General features: G+C 39.6%; 1 protein-coding gene across 1 annotated transcript in view; it reads right to left on the reverse strand.

Moving 5' to 3' along the window:
- ITFG1 (integrin alpha FG-GAP repeat containing 1) overlaps window positions 1-26112 on the reverse strand; it is an 83014-nt gene continuing 56902 nt past the window's right edge. The window contains exons 15-18 of the mRNA XM_007433392.4: window positions 13029-13153; window positions 12388-12470; window positions 5517-5634; window positions 1-1061 (exon numbers count right to left, since the gene is read on the reverse strand). Of these exons, the coding sequence (XP_007433454.2) occupies window positions 1002-1061; window positions 5517-5634; window positions 12388-12470; window positions 13029-13153 (386 nt within the window). The 3' untranslated portion in view covers window positions 1-1001. The remainder of the gene's footprint in view (window positions 1062-5516; window positions 5635-12387; window positions 12471-13028; window positions 13154-26112) is intronic.

The raw sequence follows: 26112 nt of genomic DNA on the forward strand, positions 1-26112 counted from the left end.
TGAGTTAACATAATGGACACTGTTTATTAGGAATTCAGGGGAAGAATGTTAAAATCATAAACCAAATGTAAGGAATAAAGCAACAATGGCGTTACATAAAGAGTGCTTCCAATAGTCTGCCTAATAAAATAGCCACAGCCTAATTCTTATTTGGAAAACACTGGGACTCTCTTTGCTCACAGACATGGTTTGGTATGCAACATGAAAATTACATGAAAAGCATAATATAGGCTAGCCCAGCCATTAATCATAAGTGAATGTGGAAAGACATCTTTTTCTTGGAGAAGTGTCCTCTGATCATTTCCCCAAGAGTGTTATTTATTTTTATATATCATATGTTTTCATGATTAAAATTTAGCATAATTGCATGATAACTATTCGTAAGGATATATCACGCAGTTTATTTTAGGCTGGCATAATTTAAAATATAAACTGTACTAAGCTTATTTCTTTTTTACGATCAGTCTTTATTCAATATTATTAGGGTGTTTTAATCTTCTGACATTAAGCTTTTCTTCTCACTTGATTGGATACAAAGATTAAGACAAACCATCTTAAGCATTTCAAGTAAAAGGTCTTAGAGTACAATCAGAACAATCTAACAGTTTGCTGGAAGATTAAATTATAAACATGAAAGTCATATTTTGGAAATAGATAAATGATGATAGGACTTATCCAAGTGGCACTAAGGTATTTTGCTCACTAAAATGTCAACTTACATAGAACTGCCTTTTCATGAAGCATTGTAAGGAAAAAAGTGAGAATATGGAATGCATGCAGTAGGATCTATTACTAAGTGGAATTTGTTAAATAAAGATAACTGCAAACATATGCCAGTGCTCTGAAATGGGCTTGATGCTATTGCTTTACAAATAAATTAAAAAACAACTACATTTCAACATTTACAAATACCACAGCAAAATGCTTTCTTCAGTCAGTATATGCTTCAGCACGTTAATGTAGATCAAACATTAGCTCCTCCGTCAAGTTATAAAGGTTTATCACATAGCATCAAAATGGAATCGGTGAGCTTCTTGCCTTTTCTCTCGATCATCTGCTTTCTGGAACAACAACAACAACCGAATAATTATTTTTAGGAAAAAATAAATACGCCTATGGTGACTGCACCTAATGTTGATTATCAGAATTATAAAACCACACAGAATGATGACCATAAAAGATAATGCTGGAAAGCTTACTAAAACTCTTGATGAAGAGCAGTTAATAGATATCACCTTGAAGAATCTAGTCAGAAGTGGCCACCATAAAATCTAAACTCTTTGGCATAAGGCTTTGGCTGGTCCATCAAGTATTTTTTTCTAGAACAATAATGTAAAAATATTAACATGTACTGGGAGGGGGGTATCTCTCATCTACTATTCACAATGCCCATTTTTGACCTAATTATGTTGGAAGAATTATCATTATAATGGAGCAATGCTATCAGCATCACGCTATCCGCATCAACTCAGGGCAAATATGCAGTTCCCAAAAAGATAGATTTATTTTTTATAAACTTAGGCCTGTTTCACAGATCACTAAGCATGACTTTATTATCAGGTGTACTTGAGTCATGCTTGTTGGCTTCCCATCTGGCTACTAGCCGTGGAACGGAATCCTGGGGCAGATGCAGGAAGGGGTCTGACGGCCATGTCTGAAGGTGATGTGTGAGACACTTATCCTCACCACCTCACCCTTAATCTGACAAGGTGTTCTTGCTCTCTACGGATGAACCAGGACTTCAAATTGACTGTGCTGTTTTGGGTTTTACTGTCAGGCCTTCATCGTTCAGGAAAAGTGTGGCTTTCAGGTGCTAATCACACTCTGACTTCTTGGCAGTAACGTGCTCGTGCCACAAAGGTTCTGACATGTCTCAGTCTATAGAAACATGTTATGACACATTCCCTTCTACCCATCCATTAAGTTGGCGAAATCATATTGCATAATGGGCCGCATACCTGCCTGCCTTTCTTCCTTTCAATTCTTAATTCTAAACCCATTGTATTCTGTCTCACGGATGACATTTTCAAAAGGTTATTTTGGAACTTTTCATTAATGCAGAAATCTGAGCACCAGACACACTGCCCACATTTGTGCGTTGGGCTAGGTCGGGACTTGCTAGACCAAATTGTAATGTGTGCATCTGATCCTGCTTAAAGCAACAAACCATGATTTATTTTGAAACAATTCTCAGTAGAAAGCAACTATTCTATTTTTAGTTCATGAAACCTGGCTTGTTTTGTGAGTGATATTATATGCCTAAACCCAGAATAAACCAGAAGTAGGTTTATTTTTCTTTGCGTTGGTGTCCTATATGCAAGCTACTTGTCAGATAATGGAAGGGAAGGCCAAAGTGATTAGCAAACAAAGTCACCACAATGGCTAATTAATAGTCCCCCCCCCCCCCCCCCAGCTTGTTCTCTTTCGTTTTCATTCTCAAGGCTTCCCCATTTGCAGGGCCAGGAAAAGGCCCCGCCATCTGCTTTGCTAACATCCATGCAAACCTGCATGTTGGAAACAAAGAGGTTTTCCTGCTGACTGTTAAAGTTATGTTTCCAACATGCAGGTTTGCATGGATGTTAGCAAAGCAGATGGCTTTATGTTATGCCAACATTCACTTTTCGAGTTGATTCAGTCCCCCAGTTTTGTTGCTGTTTACATGACTTGCAAGGCATTTGTCTTCAGGAGGAAACCCTGTAGAATGAGTGAGTGAGATCAGGGAAGGAATCCAAAGTGGTAGATATTATGGACTGCTCAAGATGCAATACAGTAATACCTCAGTTCACGAACGCTTCTGTTCACGAACAATTTGGTTCACGAACAGCACCGTTCGCAAAATTTTGCTTCTGTTCGCGAACTCTGCGTTGGGTGACGAACAGGATCCGCGGCCATTTTCCCTGCTGTGACACGTGGTCGTGGCTTCCTGTAGGGAGGGGGACTCTCCCTCCAAGCAATAACCGCCTCCCCACCCGCCTTCCTGTCCTCCACGCCAGAAGTCGCCTCAAGCAAGGTTAGCGTTCTCTCTCTTCATACTGTACTGTACTTTGTTTCATATTTTTGTGGTTTAAAAAACAACAACATATGGTTCAGAACGGATTAACCGTATTTACATTGAACCTTATGGGGAAATTTGGTTTGGTTCATGACCAATTCGGTTCGCGTGGAACGAATTAAGTTCGTGAACCGAGGTACCACTGTACTTTACAGCTGGGCAGAAGTCTCTCCAAATACAGTGTGTAATGGTTGGAGTGCAATGGTAAAAGAGGTAAACAAACATATTTTATATCCAGAGTGGGAAATAGATGCCTTGATGAAGACTTAGAACTACTGATGGCTAGTAAGATAGGGGTGTAGGGAACATTTCCCTCTGGGGTTTCTCAATATCTAGGAGCTTGGATTTATGTGCCCTTTGGGTTCTGGTAATTATGTGGGCTCTAAAGTGCTTTCATGGGGTGCCCTGAATGGTCTTGAAAGGAAAGCCTTGCTGTGAAAGTGCTGAGGAACTGGAAAAGAAATGGGGAGGGGGGAATCAACCAGAAATTGGTAACACAAGCCATCGTTTATTTGTTTCTCTGCAGGAATGCTTCTGGCATGTTAAAGAAACCACACTTAAGCAATTCCCATTTAGTGTTAATTGTGAAGTCCACAGATGCATTTCTCTGTTGCATCCCATCTCTTGTACTGCAGGGGGAAAAATGGTCCATCTTAAAACTATACTTCATTTGAACAATTTTTATAGAGAAAATTTTGTTTTTGAAACTTTACTTGGAAGAAGCAAAATAAAGCCTTCACCCTATATACCAGCTTTTCTTCCAGATTTCCATACTGTTCTTCAAAATATGCACTTCCTTGTGCAGTAAAGTGCCCTTTGCTCTACTATTTTCATTTACTTTAGAAAGCCCAATTGGGGGAATATAACTGTTCCTTTTAGAGCTTAGGGGTATGAGAGCAAAAGTACAATTGTGCCAACATGGTTTGGCATGCAAAGTTAGGTGTTATCTCAAGGGCCCAATTTCATTCTTGCCTTGTACATCCTGCCTGTTACTTGGTGATAATGTTGTGCAAGGATCCATGGATATAGCCTGGCTAATTTGCAAGTGCAAGCAAAGCCTTTGGAAGCACTTAACTAGGTTATTTTATTTCATAAATGCCAACAAGAAGCCACAGCAAGCCTCAAAATGCAATAATTTCCACAGGTATGATTATGGCTTGCCCAGCCAGCAACACTTACTGTCTACCCTGCTGTTGAACTGTTAGCTATGAATAGAGACCTATGTGAGAAACGGGGACACGCTTTTCTTTTGTCGCATGAAAGGAAGCTTTTTAAGTAACTTCTGGGGATCAATGTATTTCAATAGAGTAAAATATCAGCTTTGCTCATGGTTGGTAAAATATCTCAGTTTTGAAGCTTGTCAATAAAGAAGCCAGCAAGGGTGCTTAATTTAGAGGGAAGAAACTGCTTTCTATTGCAGCCGAGCTGAACAAGAGTAGAGGCTGATTTAAATTTCATTCATTGTCAGAGCCACATTGTCCTGGGGACCTTTCAAGACAAGACACCCACAGGTGTAGGTCACCCAAACATTTCCAGCTTAGGAAACTTCTAAAAGGCAATTTTACTCCTGCACTTTAACCTCCCAGGGACCTTGGAGAGCAAATTGGGGGAGCAGAAGACTCTTGCTACTTCTAATTAATCCTGACAATGGTCACCATTCCCACATATTCCCTTACCTAATAGAAAAAAGAAAGGAAAAGGAAAATAAAAAGAGGACGCTGGAGGAATATACTGCGGCCTAAAAAAAATATCCAAAAACTTTGGTTTGGAAAATGAGGATTTAAGGAGAAAAGGAGTGTCTTACGCCTTCCCAAGGCTTAATATCTATTTCAGACCTTTAAAATCCTTGGAACCTCCAAAAATAAAAATCAAGCCAGTTTTTCACCTAGGGCAGTGTTAAGGGGTAAACCTAGTTTTATGATCCCAATTTTGTCCCTGGAAGCCTGCTTAGTATAAGTGGAAAATATTTGCTCTGTCCACGTTGCTGTGTTTTGGCCCCCATGGCTTACAATTTAGCACAGAGGCACACAACCTAAGCCCCTGAGTCACTTCCAGCCTTTGTCACCTCCAAACACTGTTACAGAAAGGGGACATGATTAACTATATGATTGGAGAATAATCCCATTAACTATTTCAGTCACAGATACATGTAAAGGGAATGAAAAGAAATACAGCTTCTGCCCTAGCTTTGGTCCTGGAGCAGCCATCCACTAATTTTTGGAATGTGTCCTGTACCATGTCAGGCATAAAATGCATCCATTAGCCTGCAAAACGTGCAGCCCTGGCTTAGCATGTTGCATGAACTCTGCCTTTGGGGTCTATAGCTAAGCAAATCATGGCTTTGTGCAATGGGTGAGCCCGTCCAAAATTTAAATAGTAGCTTCTTTCAGCTATAGGAGTGCTATCTCTAAATGTGGCCTTAGCTCAACTAGTAGTAAGGTAGACAAACAGTGACAAAGCTTACCTTCTCTTGCCAGTGCAATATGCCAATTATTGCCAAGATGAAGACACAGACTCCAATTAGGGCAATGGCTGTTAGCAGTACAATGTTACTTGGGGTCAGGTACAGCTTGGCACTCCAGCTGGGGGAAAGAGAAGAATCCAAGATAAATTGGTGGTCCTGTGGACTGTGATGAAGAGAAGATCTTCCACAGGTAGTGGGGAAAGCCAAGAGAGAAAACATGCAAGACTTCAAGCCTCCCTGATGTGGAACTTTAGAGGGTGAAAAGTAACGAGCAACAGCTTTGCTCTGTTTCCTGGCATGGCACATCTGTCATGGCTGAGTAACATTTTGTCTTGTATTTTGAATGTGTTGACTCACTGCAAAGTTCACATGTGCAAGCAGAATAGAGCAAATGAAGAAACTGGGTGGCAGGAAGAAACGAGGAAATAAGCCAGTTTTCTAAGAATGCTATCATTAATTAATGTGTGTGTGTGTGGATTCTAAATTTCTAACTAGTGACGAGAAGGGATGCATATTTGGGAAATTAACAGGTTTCACGGTATGACGGAATTGCAGCTAGAAACAAGCCATTTAGAGCATTTCTCTTTTTCGTTTTCTTCATACACTATATGATGTTTCTGTCAGAGACTTCGGCAGGCAAGTATTGGTTGTACGCACCAAAATAAAGAGAGGTGGTTCTTTCCTTCATCCTCACGGAAGTAACTTTTAGGTGACACAAGTACGTCCTAATTCGTATCACTGAGATGCTTCATGGCATGCTAAGAACTAGACTGCAAACATCACCCTATCTCAGTTAAGGCTAAAAGAGTGAACTCAGTTTAGAATCCTATAATCACCTATGAACGGCAAGGATGGGGGGAAAAAGCTATTGTGGCATGTTTAATTGCTTGGCAAATGGCTGCATAGATTATTGGAAGTTCATAAATAGTATGTCAATATACAGCAGCAAGAGGGCATTTACTCAATCATGTATCATCATGCCCTTCTCTCAGAACAAAAGCTATTTGATATTGATTCCACTTAATGCATTTCAGCGAAATGAAATCTCCGTGCCCAATTCATGGAGAGCGATTTCAGCCCAGGCATATAGAGGAGACCTCCATTATACAGGAGACCCATTTTAAGGAGGTTCTCCAATTGTTTCTCCAATTCTCTAGTTAAGCCTTTATTTTTTTTCCTTACTTTTTTTTTTGTTTTTACAGGAGGAGATGAGGCGTGCTGAGTTGGAATCAATGATGTGCTTCTACAGCCCTTCCTTTTAGCTTGGTTATGGCAAGTACTCAGCTTTCCTAAACTCCCTGGTGATTCAATGGTTGAACTAAATTTATTTTTTTGAAACGTATTTTGTATTTTATAAAAATATAACCCATCTCTTCTTCTAGCATCAGGCCTTTTGAAGAGTTAGGTTACAAAGAGAAACTGACCTGGAGAAGAACAGGGAGAGGTTATACATGTCGAATTAGCAACTTCAGGAAAGCAGAGACTGGATACTTTACAAGTTACTTCCAAAACAGTGGCAATGGAGAATCCTTGATAGGACTATAAACATATGCCTGACTTAGAAATGTGAATGTCTGGAGAAAAAACTGCCTTTCCTCAATGACTTCTCCATTTCTAGAAAAATTGCTTATCCAAGCAGCCTTCACCTTTTCCGTAACCAACTGCCACATGATTAGATTATAAACAAAAGTTCACTCTGCTTTTTCCAAGTTCCAAAGATTAATAAAGCCATGATCTCCCCCCCTCCCACTAACAAGAATGGTTTTGTTTTAGGATTACAATAAAGATTTATCAACTGTTGAGGTCACCCTCTATGATCAATAAATCTTGAACAGACTGAAAATTGAAATCAATGTGGTCTTTTTATAACATACATAAATCTGGAACAGCAGTACTTCAGCAAACGCCAGGAGTAAAATAACAGATTAATGATTAACATTCATTTGCAGGAAGAATTCTTTGGCACCAAAATACTTATTGTTAATTTAAAAGAAGGAGTATCACAATTTGGAGCATTGCTTTGTTTAAATGAGATCTTATTACAACAACCTCATGATGCTTACAGTGTCTAAGAGTCACCAGAGCTTAAATTAGATTTCTGAGTTACCTAAATTCTTTGGGATATTTTTACATGCTACTCTCATTGTTAAAATCCTTGAATGCCTTTTGTTACTTTTACATGAATATATCAACCCTCCTCCCTAAGTATACAGTTCTAAGAGTGATCTATAACACATGGCAAGATGGTGTATGAAGAGCTCCATTTACTCCATTGTATCCACCACTTTACTATGTGTGGAAGAGGGAACCCAGAGCGGGCAGGCATTTTTTTTCTTCCTGAGATTCAGTTTTGGTGCTACAGCCCCACCCTCTCCTTAATTGGAGAATTTGTTTTATAAAGATGAACTTAAAGAAAGCATGTGAATGGATAGGTCAAGAAAGGAGTTAAGCCAGGAAGACAGCAGAGACAGGAGAAGGAGAAACCTCCAACCCAAAGGAAAGTACCTCAGTGGTAGTCTTCAGACAACAAGAGAAAACTTCAATTCTTGGAGCTGCAAGACCACTGAGAGGCAGAGCTGAGAGACAGGGGAGTAAAAGAGCTCGACCAGAGTCTGCAAACCAGACCAAGCCCACTGCAGAGCTCTACAAACCAGCTCCAGAAACAGAGGACTGGAGTGCTGGACAGGGGGAGAAACGCCCATTTGCAAGTCTATCAAGGGTTTTCACATGCAGATGGACTGAGATTGACTACAAGAGGTGAAAACCTGGGCGAAAAGGAAAGATTTAAAGAGCTAAGAAATAGCTAAGATAAGAAAACAGTGCTACAAACACAGGAATAGGAACACAGGAATAGAACACAGAGATTGAAATTTATAGATTAAATAAGAATAGAAGTAGTTGTACACTTGTCAAGACATAGAATATGATCGGTAAGAAAATAGAAACAAGCACAGAATTAGCATTAAGTTTAGAAATAAGGAATTTAATTTTGTATGATAAAATAGTTTTTGGGTGGAAAAACCAAATGCAAGCCTTTGTGTCTGTGTCCTGTACCATATTAAAAACCCTAACAAATGGTATTAGAAGTGGGATATGGTACAGTATCCAGACATAGAGAATAAAAGGCTTACATGAAAAAGAGAAAGGGTGATCCTGCTCCTGAGAAAAAGAGAGTGGGAGACAAAGGGTTAGAACTTTAGAGGGAGATGGGAGTGTACTGGCTGTGACTCATATCCACATACTAGAGCTTACATAAGAAAGCAACCTTGAAATGGAAAAAGAGGGTTAAACCGGAACCTGTGGAGGGAGAGGCTAACCCTGAAAGTCAACCAGACCCACCTGAAGCCTGATAGGGATTATGAGGGAGATGCTGAGGTAACAAGAAGAGGAGAGAAAAATGATGGCTAAAAGAGAAGAGGAAAGGCGAAGGAAAGCTCTCAGAAAAGAGGAGGAAGATAGTTTACAGAGGGAAACTGGGTGAAGAGACTACTTAGAGAAAGAAAGATTGGAAAGGGATATCCAAAGAGACGAGTTGAAGGCGCTTATAGTGCTTCTTAAGGGAACATGGTGACCTGGTGCAGAAACACTATTATCTCCAAATCCAGTTTCTGATGTAGCAAGGGAAGGACCCCGTGAGATACACGTTCCAAAACTCACCGAGGAGGAAGATATTGAATCACTTTTTGTTATGTTTGAGAGAGTTGCTATAGCTTGTAAATGGCCAGAGGAAGAGTGGGTAGCTAGGTTAGCACCTTGCCTAACTGGAAAAGCACTTAGGGCTTATACCAATTTACCAGCACAGGAAGTAACAGACTGCAAAAGAGTAAAAGAAGTTATTTTGTATTGGTAGGAAATAACACAATGTACATACTGGCAACGGTTTCGTGAATATCTTTACAATTCTCAGGAGGGAGTAAGGGAACTGGGGCTTGGCTAGCTGATCTAGGAAGAAAGTGGCTTAGGCCTGATGAACGAACCAAGGAGGAAATCCTGGATGAGTCCTTGAGCAATTCCTCCAGGTGTTATCCCTGCTGTACGTTTTTGGCTACAAGAACATCGCCCAGAGACAGGAGCTTAGCAGAAAATGATTTAGTAGCCCGAAAAGCAGAAGACACTAGAAGGGGTAAAGGAGACCACAGGAAAGGCCTTAAGAAAGGTGGACCTGCAAAAATGTCCAGTGTGGGAAAAAAGAAAGAATGGAGTAGCCAAGGAGAGAAATCACACAGCTCTGCCCAGATTAAAGGACAAAGATAGAAAGTCAAAAGGGTGTTATAATTGTGGTAAATCTGGACACTTCGCCAGGGACTGTAAGACACAAGTTCCAGCTCAATTGCTTTGCAAGAACCTCTAGGAAAGGAGATGATGGTTCCAGCAAGAATAAATGAGAGAAGAGTGATTGGTCTTACTGATAGCCTTATTTGGTAAAGGGAGCCCCTATGGTGGGTAAAGAGAGGCTGACAAGTGTATATGGGAGAACTCAAGAAGTGCCCACAGTGAAAGTAAAAGGAATTAAAAAGACACTCTTGGTAGGGATTGTACCATAACTCCTGTCATCTTCTCATTGGGACTGATTTTCCTAGGGAGTTAATTAAAGAACCAGAGGAGGCGGACAAGATGCCGGGGATAGTTGGAATCACTGCAAGAGCCCAAGCCGAGAGACAGGCAAAGGTGGTAGACGAAGAGGAAGAACTACTTCCTTCACATCCTGATTTAATAGGAAGCCCTGGACATCCTCGAAAAGAAAGGAAACTGCGTAAGGCAGATAAGCATAGAGGTCAACCGACAGGGAATCCATCTCTTCCTTGGTTGTCCTAAGACAGAGCATCGAGTTGCATAATCACACAGGATACTATGCTATCAAATTTACATGTAAAGCAGGAATAGCCCTGGCGTGATAGCCCCTATAGCCCTGGCTATCATGCTGGGAATCAGGAGCTGTACTTGCCCACCCTCCCAAAAAAATCTTGAGGAGGAGTGCTCTAAAAAAAAGAGGAAACCTAATTTCCCTTCTTCCCAGTGATTTTGTGCAGGTTCATGGGAGGAGGGACAAGAAGGATTCTCAGTACATTTCTTGGTCAATTCAAATTTATTAGGATCTAAGAGCTACTTCAGTGATACTTAGATGGGCCACAAGAGGTGAGTCCAGTCCCTCCCCCCCCCAAATATTCGTTGCACAGGTTTTGCACATACTTTGAGAAAAGCTTTCCTCTGGGTTCAGAAGAACCAATCTAGAGTTCAAGGTCTCCGAACCTTATGCTTCTTCCCACTTTGTAGGATTCAACTCTAGTTTCCGACAGTTTGGATTTTTTACCAGTCGTAACAGTTCATTTACCTAAACTTCATCTCATGTTTATTTATAACACTATGGAAATGCTCCCGCAGGTACACGTAGGAGAGCTAAAAGTATATTACCTTCCCCAAGAGAATACCGACCCTGTCAAACTACTCCTGGAGCTATGCCAATATGGAAAACAACTTCTACCTTTGGGTGGCAGAAGCAAGTCCATTCTATGTAGGTAGCAGCGGGAAAATCAGTTAAAGCTTCTATCTGCACTACAGTGTGGTCTACACGAACCTCAGTGAAATTACATCCTGGCTTCACGAAGTCTGAGTCTGAGGAGAAAACAGACTCAAGGGAAGACACCTTCACATTCTGTTTTTCCACAAGTATGATGGCAGGTCGTTTTGTGTCTGATCAAGGTGCCCAAACAACAGCAATGCATGAGAACTTACTCCACAGGGAGTTTTTTCGGATTACACATGCACTCTTAAGGGAAAGAATCGGTGATGTAAACAGAAATGTGTGTTTGGCCATAGATTTTAGGGCAACCCTGCTTTTAGTTTTTGCTATTCATAACAGTGATCATACAAATGTAGTGACTTATTTCCTGCTTTCAATTACAAGAACAAGTAGAAAAACTTTCCCGATTTCCTAAGTTTCTTCTAATAACCTTAAATAATACCAAGCAGCTTTCTGTGCTTTAAGGGCTCTACAAAAGGAGTTCAGAGAAAAAAGAGTGAATTTGGAAAGGGAATACAGAGAGAATATAGATGATCAGTAAACACTGGACAGTAGTTCTCTCTTAGCAAAGACATTTGCTTTCTGATTTTTTTGTGTCTTTTCCTCTCTCTCTCTCTCTCTCTCTTTTTTTGGGGGGGTTAGTATAGCTTTGGTTTTCCCCCTCTGCTATTGCAACCTGCGTTAAACAGTTGTCAAAATGACATGCAACTGGATTACATAAACACACAAGCAACGTTTTGACTGCACTATAAAATTATCCCCCCTTCAAAGTTTGCTATTATGTCTATATGAGACAGCTGCAAAGGGAGTAGAAACCCAATTACTTTTAAGCAAATGGACTGTTATTCCAAGTTGATTTTCATGCAGAAGACCTCTCTTAATTGAGCATCTAATCTCTAATTGCTGGCACACATCCAGGGTAGCCCATACCATGTGCCTGAAATCTAAGTCTACATCTCTTTGTGCTTCACTGGGTGCAGAATTTTTTTGGGGTTAGACCAAACTGCTCATGAAACTACTGTCTCCACAATAAAATTGTTTTACTTGATGGCTTACAAAAGTTCAGAAAGCATTTTCCTCCATATTATTTTATGAAGTTATATTTTTATAGATAATTTTAAGATATTGTTTAAAATAAAAACAGCCAATTAACACAATCCACAAGAAATTTCTTATGGAAGTTGCCCATATTATAGAACGTATACAGCTCTTTTGCCAAAAATCTGGTTCTTTTAACTCAATGTCAACCTCTTCTTCTGGCCTCCAATATATTGGAACATATTCTTTGAACAAACAGCCATTACAACTCATATGGCAAGATTTAATTTGACTCAAATGAAGAGAACTTACCTTCGAGGGAGATGAGGAGGATATGGAATGACTATAAGCTGGGAATTTGGGATGATGGCTGTCCATTCTTGTTTTCTTGTAGACTGGAAGGAAGAAAGGGCCATAGTGAATATCCTGTTAATTATTCTATAACTAAATAGAATAAAATGATGTTGCAGAACCAAATGCTAAAGTTCTCTGAAAACTGGCTAGTATATCTCTTAAAAGCCTTTCTTTCTCTGTGTTTTTCCTTTAATAAGTTCCAAGGAGTTTTACTGACTAAGGACAATACCATCCTTGCAGGTAAACTCTGAGACTTTCTGGGAAAAAAAGTATTTTTAATATTCTACTGGGCATTTTAACAGAAGCAAGATGGATGGACCCTGATACAGTGGTGATGGGTACATTGTTGGAAGACTTGAAGGTTGGAGAAAATCTATCTATGCGGTTGCTAAGAGTCGATACCCACTTGATGGCATATAGTCAATGTTCACATAAACCCTGTATTGGAGACTGCAACTCACACCAAAATTTGCTTATCACCCTATCCCTAAGAGAAGAACCCAACATTATCTCATTCCAGAACCTGAACCTGAAACATAACACACATTATTTATCTTAAATATTAAGATAAGTCCATGCAGACTAGTAGATTAACATACCTTTTCCCCCAAGGGACGAGGAATGCCAACGCATAAATGATCAAGAAAATTAGCGCTTCGACCCAAGCCTAAAACATTATATGGAAGCTGGAGGGCAAAGTGTGCTGACTGACTCAGCTGTCCGGCTAGAATGCAATTAAAAAAATGGCACAATGAATATATTGCTTAAGGCCTTCAAAGTAATGCAATTTTGCAACAAGATGATTGTCTGCCACTAAAATTGAACTCTACATCTATAAGAATCTCGCAGTGTCATTAAGCATTTATATAGCAGTGTAAAGTGCTCAAAGCTCTTCATGTTATTTTTTCATTTTCACAACAAGCCTATTAAGCCAGAACAGGACAGTATTGTTGCTTCCAGTTTACACAACATAGATGGAGGCTTTGTGTCCTTTTCGTTTAATGCCATTTAGTGCGTGCATCATTTTGGTGAAATTTGAAACAAAGCCATTACTTTTTAGCAGAAGCATTTTTGAATTTTTTTTTTTTTTTTGCTTTTCAACAATGTCCTTGATTGTACCAATCATGGAACTGCATTTGCTGACATGCTGTTTCAACAAGCAGAGAGAAGGAGCAGCAGTAACAGATGAACTGGGCTAAAAACAAACACTGAAGGCACGTTGGAGATGAGTAAGTCACCTTGACCCATCATTTCATCTTGTTACAGTTATGAGCGTGACATTCTTTTGAGTCTTATGTGCTCCAACACATGCACATAAATTAAATTAAGCAATCCAATATGACTTGAAAATTACAGCACGATAAATCACAGCTTGGGCAATAGGTTGGAACTTATAGACAGAATTTTGTCTCTGCTTCTAGGCAGGCTTATCAACCTTAATTCACTCTCTGGCACATTTTTCTTTACTTAACTATCTTTGTATCCCCTCTATACTTCTGGATAGACATGGAGCCACTCCATACCCAACAGGAAAGGGCAACAGTCAAAATGCCTGGTTGACATTCTGATTTGGCAGTCCTTTAAAGTTACTGAGAACTTCATTTTCAGGATAAACAGGACCTTGATCTTTGACTTATCAAAGCAGATTGATCATGCATAAAACGTGACACATAAGCTGATCTCAACACAAGCAGGTTGTTTTACTGCACTCAATAGCACTATTCACATGAAAGAATCTTCAACAGTTAATTTATTGCATTTATTTATTTCCATACAGAGCTGGTATAGATGGGTTGGCAACTACTGCAACCTGTATATGGAGATGTTACCAAAATTAGCAGTCTCACATACTGCATCCTCACGTCAGCTCCACCACCTCTCCCCAACTGATTGTATAGAGTTGAGGCACTGTTGTGTAAGAGCTGGCCTACAAGAAGAAAGAAAGAAAGAAAGAAAGAAAGAAAGAAAGAAAGAAAGAAAGAAAGAAAGAAAGAAAGAAAGAAAGAAAGAAAGAAAGAAAGAAAGAAAGAGAGAGAGAGAGAGAGAGGAAGGAAGGAAGGAAGGAAGGAAGGAAGGAAGGAAGGAAGGAAGGAAGGAAGGAAGGAAGGAAGGAAGGAAGGAAGGAAGGAAATCCCTTTTCTCTGCTCTTGAGTTTAAATGATGTTAATACTGTATTATATAAATAATCAACTTCCATATGCAGAAAGATGTAAACATATGTTAGAAAGCAGAACTACTACAATGAGTTTCCAGTTTGGCTCTTGGAAAGCGTCTCTTTCTTCACTTCCAGAAGATTAGGACTAAGTGACAGCCCTGACAATTTCTGCCAGTTGGCAAGAGGAACAAGGTGCAGTAAAGTCTGGCATGTTTAATTCATATTCTGAGCCTTCATTCTGTATCCTAGCATGGTCCAGTGCCCAATTTGATTGAGTCCAGATATTCATGCCAGGTGAAAATTGCAATTATAGCTGCCACAGCAAAGATGAAAAGTTAATATGGAGAAGAGCAATGCAGTGCACAACTAAAGCAATATTCTCAAGCGTCAGAACGGTAAGCTTTATATTTGCTCTCAGAAGAAGAAGAAAATAGTTATGCTGTGGAAACCGCAAAATTCTGATAAAGATTTTCCAAAAGAACAGGGAAATATGAAGTGCTATTGAATTAGTCCCAACTGTGTATAAGAGAACAAATAGTTATGGGCACAGGATTAGAACAGGTCAGATCATTCATGTCCTGACTTTTTGTAAGATATTGTCTTGTATCTGGTTAGATTATCTGTTCATCCAACTTGATTAGTAGCTGGTTGGCAATATGATCTTGGGAAGAAGCCATCATTTGCCTCTCAATCCTTCTAATCCATAGGTGATACAGATTGAAGCTGGGATCTTCTATACAAAGCATATGTTCTTTGCCCCTCAACTACAGGTCCTCTACAAGAATCATGCACCAGGACTCATGAGTAATTCAGCTTATTCTACATGAACATTTTTATATTAATTCAGAACATGTGTCCATACAACAAAACTACTACAAAATATTGACCAACACTTGAAGTATGGGGATTGCTGAATACTCAGCTATAAAAATGAGGACAACTCAACTGTTCAGAACAACTGAGGAGTTTTCACACACAATACAGATAGCAAGCAATGCTGAAAAGTGTATCAAATAACCCATTTCATGGGATGTCTTAGGACATAGGGTGTACAATAAAAGCATTCCACAAAGAGTCATTCACGAGTTCTAGTCCTGCCTTAGGTATGAATGCCGGTTGGGTGACTGGGGCCGATCACTCTCCCTCTCAGCCCATCTCACCTCACAGGGTTGTTATTGTGGGGAAAATAGGAGGAGGAAGAAGTATTAGGTATGTTTGCCACCTAGAGTTATTTATAAAAATAAGAAAGGCGGGATAAAAAATCTAAAAACAAAATTGTATGACTTTCTGATATCTATAGTAAACAAATCCAATAACAGAGTAGCTATTCCTAGACTGTGGATTTTCAAGACACTAGAAAATGTCATGGCTGTGATGACCCTCTACCAAATCTCCTTTATGTCCAAAACAAGATTATTATTCTAAGACCAAACATGTTTCTGAAATGAAGGAATGCATGCATGCACGCACGCACATACCCAATCAATTTTTGGTGTGATAAACCTCTCCAATGATTTTCCAAATGCCTACCTCTGCTATAGAAAATAATAGAATCAACTGAGATAGTCAGGAAATTATTTTCCTCAATATGGCACTGGAGACGAGCAACATGCAGCCCAAACTGTATATAAATCTAGGGAGCACTATATTCACGGTATCTGTAAATCCACATCACACCTTGCTATAACTTACAGCAGACATCACAGCCTTGCAGGACTGTGGATTCTCTAAGACAGGTTTGGGGCAGATCAGATAGTAAGCAGCCTCATTTCCACCACAAACCTGGGCAGCAGAGGGCTGCCAACAATGCCCCGAGAGCCATTGTAATAAAAGACGCTAAGTGGGAAGAAATGAGTGTGGGAAGCCAGGACAGTCACAAGCATAATGATGTACTGGTAAAGGAAACTCATATCATATAGCCATGTTCAGACTTTGGTAGATTAAGTACATATGCTAGTCCTTCCTCTTAATATCAAGTGCTAGAAATGTGCTCCTAAAACAGCAGCTTCCAAACGTGATATACACCTTTACAAGAAGGAAGTACTAAGGCTGAAAAATGGAGGCCACCTAGTCTTCATTACATCTTAATCTCCTTTCCCTTCCAGAATTATGTTGCATGCCCTGCTCTGGACCTGAGAAATGAACACAGATATTACACTTTATTGTCTATCACGTGATGTGCACCCAAACCACCAGCTACTGAGTGAGCATATAATGACATAAACAAACAGCCTAATGAAAGGGTGTCAAACATCCTAAGAATGAACAACTAATTTACAATTATATTAAAGGATTTATACGCAGATCTTACAAACTCTAGGTTTGTTTTATGGCCCATGATAAATTCATAGCTTAGATTATGAAAAGATTCAGTCATCCTTTGCTGTTTAATATGAGTGTGTCTTGATTTTTGTGGCTGGAACAAGAGTAATTTGTTTGGAATGACAAGCCTCTGTCACAGAAAAATATGTATGCAGAAACATACATCAACTGAGGCAAGTTTAAAAAAATAAACAAATTTAGAGACTTAAGGAAAGAACTAATGTAATAAGCTGCTCCTGGTTTTTTTCTTCAACACTGCCAAGCTATTCAGAGTTTGCTTGTCAAAAAACTAAAGGGCAATTAATAAATGACAGAGTTTAATTAGATCTAAAATTATATTCAGCTCTCTAGTGGATAGCTATCTTGCAAGTTGAAAGCTTTTGAAATGGTCCTTGTGCACCAAGAGAACAGAGAACTGATGATATCAAATGGAGCAATAATTCATGATAAATAGCAATTCATGAACAGTTTCTTGCCCCCAAATGCCAGTTGGTCTGCATGTCACTCCAGAAATGACTCTTCAAGTCATTAAAACTTCTCCCCCCCGTTCCTAGTGAATGAACAGGTGCTCAGTTTATGAAGACTGGCAAAAGCTGTGGCTGCTTTAATGGTCTGAAAAAAGGTGCTTTGCAAAACACTCCCTCCAAAGGATTTGCACAGCTCGACTGTACCACCCAAGCCTGACCCCGCTTAGCTTCTCTGCCTAGATAAGCTTGGCCAGGGTGCTGCTCCATGCGGATGCAGTTAAAAGGAGAAAAACTGAAATCGAAAGCAAAATTAACCTATTCTAATGAAAAGGTATGTTTTTAGGGCCTTCTAAAAAAAAAAAAATCAACAAGGAGGTGAATCCTTTCAACACAGTAAGGTTTATATTCCAAAGACTCCCACGCAGGATGCACTTGGACAGCTGTAGGCAAACTTCAGATGATTCCATGACTTTATAATTTTTAGTGAAGAGCAGTGAGAGGCTTACAATGTCACGGAAACGTCATAGATGTCATAGATACCATTAGGTAATGCCTGACTCCTTGTACCCGGATGAGACACTTGCAGTACAAAAACAACGTTGGAAAGCTAAAATACAGATTTTACCATTCCAAACATCAAAACTCCTCATAAGCACCTAACTGCTAATTGCTATCGAATGCCAACAGTCCAACCGATCAGCTGCCTGTTTCCTGCAGCCATCCTTCTCCAACAAGCTGTTGAAAAGAAAAAAGAAAGCTGGCAGAGTGGTTAGAACACACCAAACAACTATGTTTCTTGGGGGAAAATCGATCCGGGTAGGGAAAATGGCTCTCAGATGCCCAACTGCACATTCACAGCAGCCTCCCAATCCTGTGTTAGGGTTTGCTTCTACTCCCTGACCTCTCCTGGAGGTCCCTGGAGCTGCTGCCAAAGCAAGCAGACTGGTGCTCATTATTATGCAAGCTCATTATTAAGCAAAAGGAAAACAGCTGTGCAAATGTTCATTTCCCATTTTCAAGTTTCACAGTGCTGACACTATCAATTAAGGATAAAGCCGCAAATGCGAAAATGCTCCAATTTATTGGGAAGACTGTAATCTAAACCAAAACCACCTTCACTGGAGCAGACCTGAATGTAAAGCAATGTGAAGTGAAGAGTAACATGGCATCTTATAGAGAGTAATTGAGAAAGGTTATCCTTCTTGACAAGACGTCAGGATCGCGAGCCAAAAAGCCAACAGAAGAAATTAATTTATGAAGGCATAGGTCAAGAAAAACAAGTGACATGAGGTGACAGGCTGGCTGGGAAGAAACTATTGGTAAAATCAATGTGTGAGACTGCAAAATTCAGCTTAAGTCTGAACGTTGGATATTGTGGTCCAAGTATAGTACTCCTTGCTCATCTCTTCTTGAAAGAAAATAGAAGAGGGATACCTGTGCGCTCCTCTTTCTTCTTCCATATAATCAAATAGAAAATTTGGGTTTTTCTCTTTCAAATGCAGTCTGCCTTAAAGGGGGATACAGCTTGTTCCTTTCTAGAAACAAATGAGCAGGCCCACCATGTATACTTGTTCCCTCCTCTCTTTAGCATTCAATCCTAGATCTCACCACCTTTTAAGCACTACCAACTTCTCTTTCTTGTCCTTGTCTTTGTGCCATTCTATGCATTCTGGCTGTCATCTAATGTTTCCCTCCCTGTATCTCCATTTCCTTCTTCAAATGTCTTCCCATCACCCCTTCCCATCTATCTACTGCCTTCTCTATTATTTTTAAACATTCCTTATTCTTGCCAGAAGCTAGCACGAGGCACATCCATTCAAGCAAAAGACACATGATTCTGATTATACTTTTTATAAAATCAAAGGTGCTGACACCACAAGCTTTTATGTGAAAATATCGCTCCTGTCTGAAAATGTGTTCTGTACAAGATTTCTGGCTGAAACTGGATTCCTGCTTGCTTGCTGGATCTCCAGCAAACCTTCCCTGTTTTCTTCCAGATGCAATTCCCTGACTGAGAGAATTCCAGGAATCACTACCCCAACACATCTAGACCACCTCGGGTTGGGCAAAGCTGAGCCATGCTGTTTTCACAGACTGCCTTCTCAAGTGCTAGAAAGAGGAAGTCATTCCCAAATCAAGATCATTCTAGCGCTCTGCAATTTGGTAACAGTTTGGTGCTGCCTCATATTTGCTGCTGAAAACATGATTTACATAAGAATATTAGCAAAACTGCTTAAACGATTAGTATGCCACTCGCGTGGAAACCGTAGGTCGCAACTTCAAGGATCCAAGGCAGCACTAAATAATCATGACATTACTAAACCACGTGAGTGCAGAACGACTACAAAAGTGCTGGCGCAGCTGCAGGTGAAAGGCCAGACAGTTAAGGAAGGTTAAAAAATTGCCATGGAAGAAAAAACACTCTGTGATAAGGGCTGGTCATCAAATCTCGTTTGAATCTTGACATCAAGAGCAATGAATTGAGAAGAAAAATGACCCAGGTGTTAAGGACCGAAATATTCTTTAGTGCCCTTTCATGCCTGTCAGGGGTTAATAGGGAGCAGAGTTTAATGATGATTAGTCATGTCTCTGCAAACATGATAGGAAAAGAAAGTCTTAAAAGTCTCTATTACTGGCGCAAGCAAATAAAAAGGATTCCCCAAATACGCCATTGGTGAATTGATGCTACATCCTTCTTCAAGAAAAATGCTGAGGATCAGATAAGCATGATATACACATGTGCACATACACCGCTAAGTCAGTAGCAATTTCTTCATGTTTGCATTTGGTAACTTCTGAGGCCACAATGAAAGCAAAGAACAGATTGAATTTGCTGACAGAATAATTAACTGCATTTTATTTTATGGAAAATAGGCAAGGAACTGGTGGTATAAATTAAATGACTTCATCTACCGATTCAGTTGCCATCATGAGTGTTAGACAGAAACAGACAGGGAGCTTTTGAATAAAGGCCTTGATGCCTGAAAGTATTAACCCAAGTACTGTACAAGATCTACATTTGGACATGTTTGGGTTTGCAGAGAACCAAATCATCTTCTGGCTTAACTTGATGCCTCCTGGAACTCCCAGTCCCAACACTGTTGGAAACTAGCTAGCTGGCGAATGCCAGTCCAGTTTTCAGAATATCCTTTATTTGGGATGGAACACCCTACACCTGACTCAGAACACTGTTGATTATTGGCTAAAATCAAAATGTTGTCTCTGGCAATGATACTTCAGGGGCTGCCTCTTAAGGCACCCCAGGGCCTGCATCTGATACAGAACAAAGGGGCCTCCCCAATAGGAATGTGCTTTGCAGTAGCATTCAGAGACAGTATTGGCTCCTTATGGACATGAGGCATAATTCTGGACACGAAACAGGGCAGAACAACTCTTATCAGGAGGCAGTCACAGAACATACAAGATATACAGAGCCAGACATTTTTATTTTTTTGGTTCTCTTTCTGCTGCAAATGCTTCCAAACATAAAGGAGAGAATTTTAGAGACAGAAGTGAATGACCGCAATTTAAAATCTGTTCTCACTGTTTTCTTCCATATATGCAGTATCTGAATTTAGCAGGGAATGTCGGTATCTGGGAGAGAATGCCAGTTCTACTTTACAGTACTTTATTAATGAAAACACTTTGATTATGGTGATGGTGTGTCACAGGGCAGGGGAAATGAGGATGCAAGAACATAATTTCAGAGTTACAAGGTTACAGCTGGTTAAACAGAGTTGGCTGTATCTCTGGAATTTCTCCCATATGAGATACCAACTTGTTCTTGTGAATTAAATATTGGCCTTATCAGTTTGGCAGAGAGATGATCTCCTTCAGCTATTTCAACTGATACTGAGAAATCTTTCCAGGGCTGGCAAAACTAACTTAAATGGACTAATTTGCCTAATTTTTCTTTTAAGATAAGGGTATACGGTCTGAGGCTGTATAGCCATGCACATTTCCTTGAACTCCAATGCGTGGTATCTGCAGACATCCAAACACTGTTACCAAATGGTAATTTTTAATGTGACAAAAGGGCAAAGTTATTATACACATGACTGAACAGTAATCATACCAACTGTATTAATTTTAATTAAATGTAAATTTAAATACAATCAAATAACATGCATTTTTTTTGGTCCTACATTTTTGAAGCACAGCTCCAAGACACCATTCAAAGACCAAGACTAGTCTTCAGCTCAGGAAACACTGAACACTTCTGACTTAGGACCATAAAAACATTGCAGCTGGAAATGTTTGAGCATAATAGTAATGACTAATGCACCAATAAAAATAATATCAGAGTGCTATTAAGAGAACTGCAAGAAATCCATGGCGTACTTCAGCTTTAAACATAAAAAAAATCTATCAGATAACACTAAAGCTTAAACTTATACAAAAACACACAGATGGCCTTGTTTTAATTAGTAATGAATATGTGCATAAAATCACCAGCTAATGTAATAGAACTAGTGCAGTGTAGTAGATCAGACAATTAGTTGTCACTTTTTAGGGCAGCGGTTAAGGACAACTGAAGTAAGATACGGGAAGAATTCAGAGTATTCAAAAGCACTAAATACAGAGACCAACAATTGTGTTTATTATTGTACAGTACTGCTTGGGAGACAATGGTTAACTAATTTCATCATTGTGTTCTCATTCTGAAACAAAATTTCCTTCCCTTATAAGCTAGAGGGGGTGCCTATTACCTTAAATTTTACCATTGCATATTTACAAGCTGTTAGGCGCTAATCTAATGACTGCTGTTTTCATCATATATTTGACTGCAAGGTGGAAAAACAGTATTGAATTTTATCACCCCAAGACAGATGTCTGTCTTTGGGTCTCATGCCATCCCTGGAATTGCCTCTTCTGATATCGATATTGTTTTCTCTGACTCCCAAAATAAATCCACTTCTTTGATAGTTGATCTTAAAACCAAACAGTATGTACCAACTTATGTTCCCACCCTTCTTGAGGAACTGCCTCTTACAATGGCCACTACTGGGAACTCAGATTGACATTTGGATACCTCTAAAACCCCAACAATTCTTTCATGGAATACTGCAGGCTGGAATGCTAAATCCAAAGACTCTGCTTTCATGAATTACGCTGCTGAATTTGACTACTTCAAGATACCTGGCTAGGTAACAGCTTGTTTGTAAGTGGGTATAAGTCCTTCTCCTTGGAGCAGGATGAGGTAGATTGTGTGGTGGCTTAAGTTTACAAATTTCAACTAAGCTACGTTCAAATATTATACAGTTAGATTCAATGGAGCGCTATGCAATGTCTGTGCTGCTAAAATTGAATAATGCTCTATTACCATTGGTCAGTGTCTTTCTTTCACCTTCTCAAAATAGGTCCCAATTTAACAGCTTATGGACCAAATCTGAAGAATACATTAAGCACTCTTATGTTTAATAACTCCTCTGATTATGTAATAGTTTCTGGTGACCTAAATGCAAGGGTGGGGGAAAATGATAAAGCACTTTTTACTCAGTTCCACCCATACCCTTCAGAACTAGTTACAATTCCCCCCTCTATCAACCTGGCAATCTAAAGATTCCAAAGGGGATTACAAGGGGCTGTTTTTATTACAAACAATTAATAAACTAAATTTATATCTATTGAATGGATCTATCAGTAGTGATTTCCCTGGCAAATTCTCCTACTGGGTTGGCTCAAGACCTTCCCTGATTGATTACACTTTAATCTCATGGAATTTACTCTTGTACAAAAATATTTTATCTAGACAATCGATCTGATAGTGACCATCTTCCAGGTATCATAGTTATAAAAGCATTTGACAACTGCTTTCTGGAAACAGAACCTACTCCAATTTTAGAAATGGACCTAGAGCCAGGGCTGGGCCGTGCCAGATGGACTCAGCAACTCAATGAACAAACTTCTCAGCTAATTCTGTCTGAAACAGCATTGCAATTCCATTCTACTACAGTTAAAGAGAGGTTTGGGAATTCCCTTCTGCAGACATTCACTCAACTGATTCAATTACTCCAGCCAGTGCTCTCTACCCAGATATCAAGAAAAGCATGAGGGCAAAGCTTATCCCTCTCAGCTCTGGTTTGACTTGGAATGTTTTGAGGCCAAGAATAAACTTGATTAGGAAATTCAAATTACATAAAGAGAACCCAGCTGAGCCTTCCTTCCAGGACTTTATGCTCCTGAAGAAACAATACTAACTACTATTACAAAACAAGAAAAGAGAATTCACTAGGGTTTCCTGGCAGCAATTGACAACAGCATTTCCAGCCAGAAATCTCATTTCATTCTGGTGCCTGATAGCTGACAGGCCCTTTCCCCACCTCTTACCTGCATCTGTGTGGGAGGACCACGTTAGAGCATTATATTCACAAGAAGAGTCTCCTAAATTCAACTTAAATCTTAATGCTAACCTGCTCCCTAACTGGGTCCCAGTTTCAAGTGCTGAAATAAAGACACTTATAAATCAGCCAAAGCTTGATAAAGCTCCAGGCAATGACTTATTACACTACTCCTGAAATATTATGCAATAATTTGGAATGGTGGACATCAGTTCTTGCTTCCCTCTTTACTTATATTGACTGCCCTGCACAAATCCCAGAGGACTGGGGCCTAGCCCTCATAGCCCCCATTTATAAAAAGGGCACCCGAGACCTGCCAGCTAATTATAGGCCCATTTTTAAGTATAGTAAGTAAGCTCTGTGCCAGACACTTATACAACAAATTAGTTGATTGGATCAACCTAGAGCATTATATTGGCAGACGAGCAAGTGGGCTTCAGGACTGGACGTTCTATCTATGGACATGCCCTTATGCTTCAACACCTGGCCAAAAAATACACATCTAAAACAGACTCAATATTATATACTACATTTATTGATTTTAGGTCTGCATTCAATCTACTTCCCAGGGCAAAGCTATGGACTAAGCTTATGAATACAACCACTGATAGACGGTCACTGTTGCTTATGCATAATTTTTATACGAATTCTAGAACCAAAGTTCGATGCAGTGTGCAAGGCCGCCACACTAATGAGATTCCAACTTACGGAGGAGTGAAGCAGGGATGTAATTTATCTCCCCTGCTGTTTAATCCATACAAAAATCCACTCATGGCCAAAATACATCAATCAGAACAGCACCCCCCAAAACTAGCAAACACACATATTGCAACTTTGTTGTATGCAGATGACATCATACTTCTATCACAAACGTTAATTGGACTTAAACGAACTCTGAATACTCTGGCCAATTACTGCTCTGAGGAAGCACTTGAAATCAACTATAGTAAAACTAAGATCCTGATCTTTGCATAGAGCCCTAACTGCATGCCTGCAGGATAAATGCCCAGAGTATTGAATAAGTGAAATATTTTAAATATTTGGGCATAGTTCTCCACAGCTCCACCAAATGCAGTGCACCCCAAAATTATGTCTTACAAAATACTCAAAAAACAGTGGCCGCAATTTAGTCTTTTTAATTCACTAGAGGAGCACAGCATATCCCAGCAGCACTGAAGCTATATTCAGCTAAGATTCATGCACAAGTACTTTTTGGTGCCCAGCTAGGACCTTACACTTCCTTTACTCTTCTTGAAAGGGTCTAATCTAAATTCTTAAGAGCTATATTCCAGGTAGCCCCTTGTGTTCAAATGTAGCATTAAGGAAGGAGGCAGGGCTATCTAAAATCAAAACAGGTGCATGGACCTGTATCACAGCACACTGGTTGAAGCTACTGTTCTTCCCCACATGTTTGAGTTCTGTCCTTGAGGACAATTACAAATCAGTGTGGTTCAGGACAATCTCACAAAAACTTTAACATCTTGGCTTTTCCGGGGAGGCGTTCCTAATGATGGGTTATAAGCATGCACTCAGCACATTTAAACAATGTATCGAAGACCTGGAAGCCCAACGGGATCCATCTGCTCTACCTAAGAACATTTTTTTCAGCAGTCAAGCCCCTTTTTACAAACCAGTAAGATGCTTATACCACATAACTGTTTCCAAATTCTGAAGAGCACTAACTTTAGTACGCTTCAACACTCTCCTCACAGCAGTTTTGGAGGGCCGATACAAAAAAGTCCCCTATGGGCTGAGACTGTGGACAAGGGGCTGTTGAAACTACAGCTCATGTCCTGCTATATAGTACTGTACCCTCTATAAGGACTCAAGGACCCACCTTGTAACTCCTTACCTGGTAAAACACCCAGGAAATTCTGATCTTTTTTATGTACAGTTGTTGTTACCAGATCAGTATGATTCAGTCTCCTTGAACATAGCTAAATTTTGTTATACTGATTGTAAAATTAGGCAGACTTTTATTATCCACTGACAAACCCACCACCAATTGTAATATTTTCTCTTGTTTTGTTTTTACTTTATTTTTAATGTGTTTTTGTTTGCAATTCTGGTCAGTGACCATAATAAAAAATATTATTATTGTATCACCCAAGAAGCAACTATAATATTGCTTGCAAACATTAATATTTAAAAACCAATTTCACAAATCCATCAATATTTATTCATCACAAGGCTTTAATTTGGGGTTGAATTCAGTGGAAGTCCCAACTTGTTGCTCCTCCGTCCCTCCCATCCATATTTGCAATTTGTATTGTTGATACCCTCAACTTCTTCAAAGGCCTGTTTCACAAATCAGAATGGTCTTTCATACTGGAAGGTGCTGCAACCGTTACAAATCAAACACAGCAATGTGTCCTCAAGACCGCTGAGAGATTAGGGA

This window comes from Python bivittatus, unplaced genomic scaffold, assembly GCF_059951505.1.
Source record: "Python bivittatus isolate LINGU-HERP-01145 unplaced genomic scaffold, Pbiv_v1 ctg000190_np1212, whole genome shotgun sequence".
Lineage (NCBI taxonomy): Eukaryota > Metazoa > Chordata > Lepidosauria > Squamata > Pythonidae > Python > Python bivittatus.